Raw genomic sequence first — 6,401 nt, forward strand, 5'->3', positions numbered from 1 at the left:
GCTCCGCCCGGGCCAGACGTGTTACGAGGCGCTCCACCTCGGCGACGGCGTCGTCTGCGATTCGCCGCACGCGGACGCGCGCGCGCTCGACTCGCTCGGCGCCGCGCGGTTCCGCGACCTGCTGCGGACGTCGCTGGCTCGCGCGCCGACGACGCTCGAGGAGGACCGCGCGCGGCTCGCGGAGCGTCCGCCCCCGAGATACCGCCACGCGCTCGTCTACCGCGCCGGCCAGAAGGCGCTCCTCGCCGCCGCGGTCGCCGCCCTCGAGGACCCCGACCCCGCGGCCGCGCTCGCGGCGATCCGCTTGGTACCATCTTAGCAGACTTCCGCGAGCTCCGTGAGGGACTCGAGGGAACGGTAGAAGTGCGCGCGCTTGCGCTTCTTCTTCGCCGGGCCCGTTTGCTTCTTCTTGGACACGGTCGCCCAGTCCGTGATCTTCATGGAGTTGGCCGCGGCGTCGTCCTCGTCCTTGGCGTCGAAGTCGACCTTGACGACGGCGCCGAACTGGGCCTTGAGGTCGTCGGGCTGGGTGTCCGTGTCGCGGAGCCGCGCCTTCGCGGGCGCCCAGGAGAAGCGGCAGAAGTTCGGGTAGCCGAAGACGCCGTGGACGTTGCGCGCGAGCCAGGCGACGCAGGCCGGGTCCGACGGGTAGCCCGACCCGAAGTCCAGGTCGTCGACGCCGGGCTCGTCGTACGTCCACCGCGCGATGGACAGGTCGCGGCAGACCTTGGCGCAGATGGACGCGGCGCCCGTGCACTTGTAGAGCGCGTCGGCCTTCTTGGCGACGGTGAACTTGATCTTGCCGTCGAACGCGCGCGTCAGCCGCTCCGAGTAGCTGTCGGGGTTGCCCACGGTGTCGACGAACCTACCAAGCATGACGGTAACGATGTCTCATTGTTTTCCCGCCCCAAATCTCTCGAAAATCGTCGCGGCCGCGGGACGCCGCGACGGACGCCTCGACGACGTCCGCGCCGCGGTCGAGGACGCGCTGGATGAGGCGGCACGTCGCGTCGAAGGAGATGGCGTTGAGCGACGTCGGCTTGACCTGGAGCATCTCCGCGGAGATGCGCGCCGCGGACACGACCTCGACGGCCCAACCCATCCGCTCGTCCGCGGCGATGCGGTCGAAGAGCTTGGAGCGCTTCTCGTCCGTGAGCTGCTTCGAGTCGTCGATCTCCTTCTGCGACGCCTCGATGGCGTCGTCGTCGGCGATGGACCAGTAGCACGTGCCGAAGGTCATGGCGCCGAGCACGGGGCCGCGGCCCGCCTCGTCGATGCCGAGCTTGACGGCCTCGCCGCGCCGCACCGACGGCGGCGTGGTGCGGGACTCGAGGAGGCCGTCGATGGGGACCTGCACCGTGGAGGTCGTGACCGGTGTAATGGTCTCAGCGTCCATGGCCGGCGCAGCGCCGTCGGTGCTCGTCTCCACCAACTTTGAATCGAGTTGTCAACGATGTTGAACTACTAGTTGACGAGGAGCAGCCCGCCATCGAGAGGCTTGGGGCTGTGGCCGCGCCGAGATGCGCCGCCTGCGGTCGGCGCTCCTGCCGTGCTGTAGCCTCTGCGGCACGAGTACCAGCCGCGACGACGACGCCGTCGCAGCCGCCGCCGAGCCGGCGCGCGCGACGCACGAGATGGTCGACCTGCGGCGCGACCGGCCGCACACCTGGCGGCCGGGCCCGCCCACGACGGTCCCGCAAAATCCGGTGCGCGCCTTCGAGTTCGGCCGCGCGAGCGAGTCGCGAGGCGACGAGATACGGAACGCCATCGACAAACTGATGGACGAGTGACGGCGCGGCGTCGAGCGAATTCCGCGCCGCGAAGAACTCCGACCCCGGTAGGTACGGCGCGATCCGCCGCGACGTGACGCGGCGCGGCGCGCCGTCCGTGAGCCTGAGCATGGTCTACGCCGACGGCGGCTTCGCGCCCAACGACCGGCAGCGGGAGCTGCTGAACTTCCGGCCGGACCCCGGGGAGCCGCGGACCGCGCCGCTCTAACTAGGACGCGGGCGCGACGTCGACGCGGATGAGGGGCTCGAGGCCGAAGCCGTCGCGCCACGGCAGCGGCGGGTCGTCCTCGCCGAAGGACGCCGTCGTCGGGAGCGTGTCGGGCGCGGGCGCGTCGTCGTCGTCGAGGGGCTCCACGGCCGCCATGGCCCGCAGCAAACCGACGCAGAACCCGGCGGACAGGGCGCCGTAGGCGTCGCGGTCGAGGTGGGGCGCCGGCGGCAGGTCCAGGATGAAGTCCACGAGCGACTGGAACTGGAGGATGTCGAGCGTGTCCTCGTCGGAGAACCGGTCGACGTCGCCGCGCAGGTCCGCGGACTTGAGGTGCACGGCGGGGATGGACTTGAGCGCGGCGACGACCGTGTCGACGTCGAGCTCGCCCCTGTCGTTCACGTCGTAGCGGAAGAAGGCCTCCTTGGCCGGCGTCTTCGTGTACGGCAAGGGCGCGTCGAAGCCCGCGGCGACGGCCTTGAGCGCCTGCGACGCCACGCCGCCGACGTGGTCGCAGCGCACGGCCTCCTGCCAGCTGAGGAGGACGACGCCCGACGTGCCGACGCCCGCCGCGGACTCCAAGTACGCGAGCATCGCGCTTCCGCAGGCGTCGAACGCCTCCTCGAGGTAGTGGCGGTAGCGGTCGTCCGGCGCCACGAGCCGCCGCAGGGCCACAACCGTCGACTCGTCGTCGAGCCAGTGCTGCCAGGCGCTGTGGAGCGCGCGCAGCGACAGGCCGCCCGCGCCCGCGGAGAGCACCGCGCGCTCGTCGCCGCGGCCGTGGTGCACCAGGCGCCGGCTCGACGACGACCCGCGCGGGCTCCGCTTCGTCTTCGACCGGAGCCGCGCCGCGAACTCCTTCGCCGCCGCCTCGTCCAAATTCCCCACGTGGCGCGCGTGGAGCTCGCACGCGACGGAGCCTCCCAGAACGACGTGGATCTCCGTCCAGCCGTTGAGCGTGACCTTCTTGTTGCAGGGCACGCGGCAGGACGCGGCGACGCCCCGCGAGACCTGCGGGTGGCAGTGCAGGTCGCTGCCGGGGACCTCGGCGTCGCTCCGCACGAGGAGCACGTCGCCGGCGCGCAGGGACTTCGACTCGACCAGCTTCTCGAGGGACACCTTGGGGAGCTTCTTGAGGGCGGCGTCGCGCGTGAGCTCCTTGTGCGTGTCGAAGATCTTGTGGTAGAGCCAGGCCATGTCCGAGGGGCTGCTACTCGGGCGTTTTACGATGTGCCATAAGCCTTTTCCCAGCGCGTTCAAGTTGAGGGGGTAAACATCGTAATTTACGTGTTGAGAGCTCTCGATGATGCGATAAAAAATGGTACGACTGCTGCTGCTCGCGGCGTGCTGCTCCGCGGCGACGGACGTGGAGCGCTGGGAGGACCGCTGGTCGAGCGGCGCCTGGGACGACGGCTGGCGCGCGCAGGTCGGCCCCGTGGACGTGACCTGCGAGTTCCGCTACCGCCTGGGCATCCGCGACGGCAAAGTCGGCGGGACGCGGCCGGCGCTCGCCGTGGCCTACGGCCGGCCGGCGCCCTACGGGCCGTCGCGGCAGCGCATCGTCTTCGAGCCCGACGCCGCGGCCGCGGACGACTTTGCATCGACGCCGCGGCTCTGCGAATACAGGAGCTCAAAGACTATCAACGGCTCCGCGCCCGCGGACCTCATGGTCGCGAGCTCCGTGGGCTACCTCTTCCGCCTCTGGCCCTACTTTGTGAACCACGTGTGCTACGGCGAGGCGGCGGGGCACCGCGTCTTCGTGTGGATCGGCGAGCTGCCCGAGGGCCTCGCGACGACGGTGAACGGCGGCTGCCGGGGCAGCCGCCAGGGGCAACTGCTCTTAGCCGAGGGCATGCTCCCGGACCAGCGAAGGCTCAAGTCCGCCTACTACGGCCGCGGCGACGGCTACGAGGCGCTGAACAGCAACCACTACAACAAGATCCCCGCGTCCGCCGCCGTGCTGGACCGGCCGGGCGTCGACGGCCTCTTCTACGCGGACCTCGACTCCTACTTCGACGTCGCCGCGCTGCAGGAGCCGCGCCTCGCCGACGCGATCCACGGCGCGGGAACCCTCGACCTGAGCTTTTTTAGCAACGCGGGGTCGGCCGCGCCGTTCTGGAACGTCAAGGGCTGCGCGTTCTACGCGCGCCGGTCGCCCCTCGCGAGCGCCGTCCTCGACGGCTGGATCGAGGAGCGCTGCGGCTTCAAGGACCAGTACCCGCTCTGGCACACGCTCCTCACCGCGGCGGCGGACGCGGGCTGCCTGAGCTACGACGGCGAGATCTACGGCATGCTCTCGCACGACGCCATGAAGCGCGGCGCCGAGCTCCACCCGCACCTGGCGCTCTCCGCGGCGCAGCTCCGAGTCGCCTGCGCGTCCTTCCGCTTCGCGCCGACGCGCTTCGAGTGGCCCGCGCACCGCTCCGTCCCGGGCGACGCGCTCGCGCGCTTCCCCTACGAGGGCGGCGAATTCAACGTGTCCAACCTCCTCGAGGGCACGCCCGACGCGGGCAGGCTCCTCGCCTTCCTCGGCCTCGGGGACCTGGACCCGGACACCTTCCTGTAAGATCTGGAGGCGTGAGGCGTGTGTGTCGAGGCGAGGGCGAGCCGCGATTGCTCGCCAAATTATTAGTGGCTAGCGTGGATTACGAGAGCGTGCGCCGCGCATTGCGCGCGCTCATTGCAATACTGCTCAGAGCTTCACAGCAACATGCTCTGGAATGCATGATCAACGTGGGCTAAATGTCACGCGCGCGGGCGCTCGTGCTTTGTCGCTGCTCTAGATCTGGAGAGTGCGGTGCAAAGGCTCCATGGGCGCGAAAGAAGCTTGGCCTCCCAGTCTATGATCTTCTTAATATTGCACTCAGATTTATTTCCAGGCGCAAGGGCCTCCTGCGTTGTAAATGAACTTGGCCCAGTCCGGGCACGACTGAAGACCTGAGTCAACGAACGCGTCCCCCATATCAGACACCTGCGACGCGTCCCAGGCGTCGATGTCCTGGCTGAAGGCGGAGGCGTTTTTGAACATACTGTTCATGTTGCCATTCTTCGACACGTCCCAGTCGCCGATGTCCTGATTGAAAGCAACGGCGTTAATAAACATCCAGCGCATGTCCGCCGCCTTTGCCACATCCCAGGCGCCAACGGGCTGATTGAAAGCGACGGCAGTGTTCAACATATCTTGTGTATAAAACACCTTCGACACGTCCCAGTCGCCGATGGGTTGGTTGAAGGCGGCGGCGGGTCCAAACGTCCCGTATGTTCTCGTCACCTTCGACGTGTCCCAGTCGCTGATGTCCGCGTTGAAGGCGGAGGCGCCTCGGAACAGGGAGTCGATGTCGGTCACCTTCGACACATCCCAACCTTTGATGTTCGCGTTGAAGGCGGACTTCAACGCGTTGTTGAAGAACGTCGCGGACATACGCGTCACCGACGACACGTCCCAGTCGCCGATGGGTCTGTTGAGCGTCGACGCCGTCGCACGTGGCGTTGGCGGGGCACTCGAGGCAGACGTTGTTCTCGACGTACTTGTCGACGGCGCACTCCGTCGCGTTGGCGCCGTCGCACGTGAAGCCGGTCGGGCACTCGAGGCACTCGTTGTCGTCGACGTACTTGTCGACGGCGCAGGCTGTCGCGTTGGCGCCGTCGCACGTGAAGCAGGGAGCACTTCGGTTAGGGTTAGTAACCGAAAACCGTAAAAAACCGGCTTCGGTACGGTTACGGTCAGCCCCCCCGTCGACGCGGTGACGGTTCCGGTACGGTTACGGTTTTTACACGGTTATTGGGGCTCTAGGACGGTTCCGGTTACGGTGAGATCCGGGGCCGTCCGGTTACGGTGCCGGTGACGACGCCCGTCCGAAAACCAGAGAAGAGTTGCCGTCCGTCGGCCACGGGGCCGCGAGGACGGCGTCGACGCTGCGTCCCCGTACGCTCTCGAAGCCTGTAGTGCGCACATTTATTACAAAAAAGTGCAATCATCATTTATATCTTCCGTAAAAACAGCTAACGAAAAACGCTGCCCGAAGGCGGCTCGCGCCAAGGCCGGAGAACAAAAGACGATTTCTACGTTTGAAATTCAAATCATGGTGAACACGCTCAAGGGCTTCCGCAAGTGGCGGTCGCTCAAGGGCAGCGACATGGCGGCGCTCATCGGCAAGCGCTCCTCCGTCATGGGCAAGTTCTGGGACGGCTGCTCCAAGGACGACGAGGACAAGCTCTACCCGTGCGTGATCAAGGAGTACGACGACCGGAAGAAGATCGCGCGCATCGCGGCGCTGCAGCAGATGGTGCGCGTCGAGATGATCGACGACGCGGCGGTCTACAACGAGGAGGAGGGCCTCTGGATCGCGCTCACGATGATGTCCGAGTACCACGCCGCGCACCTCGCGGCCAACCCGCCGGCT

At 67.5% G+C, this 6,401-nt stretch overlaps 3 protein-coding genes across 3 annotated transcripts; 1 reads left to right on the forward strand and 2 right to left on the reverse strand.

Annotated features, from left to right (window-relative positions):
- Positions 1–537: 537 nt before the first annotated feature.
- Positions 538–1,312, reverse strand: AURANDRAFT_12637 (hypothetical protein; the record flags this gene model as incomplete). The annotated part of the gene is made up of 2 exons (XM_009041990.1): positions 538–865; positions 954–1,312. Coding segments are annotated over 2 exons (687 nt in total), but the record flags the coding sequence as incomplete, so codon positions are not given.
- Positions 1,313–1,998: 686 nt separating this feature from the next.
- On the reverse strand, positions 1,999–3,195 carry AURANDRAFT_66711 (hypothetical protein; the record flags this gene model as incomplete). Its single annotated transcript, XM_009041989.1, has 1 exon — positions 1,999–3,195. One exon carries the CDS (start codon positions 3,193–3,195, stop codon positions 1,999–2,001), a length of 1,197 nt encoding a protein of 398 aa, XP_009040237.1.
- A 121-nt stretch (positions 3,196–3,316) lies between these two features.
- On the forward strand, positions 3,317–4,564 carry AURANDRAFT_66712 (hypothetical protein; the record flags this gene model as incomplete). Its single annotated transcript, XM_009041950.1, has 1 exon — positions 3,317–4,564. The coding sequence occupies one exon, from the start codon at positions 3,317–3,319 to the stop codon at positions 4,562–4,564; it is 1,248 nt and encodes a 415-aa protein (XP_009040198.1).
- Positions 4,565–6,401: the final 1,837 nt, after the last annotated feature.

Source organism: Aureococcus anophagefferens (genome assembly GCF_000186865.1).
Source record: "Aureococcus anophagefferens unplaced genomic scaffold AURANscaffold_25, whole genome shotgun sequence".
NCBI classification, from domain to species: domain Eukaryota; class Pelagophyceae; order Pelagomonadales; family Pelagomonadaceae; genus Aureococcus; species Aureococcus anophagefferens.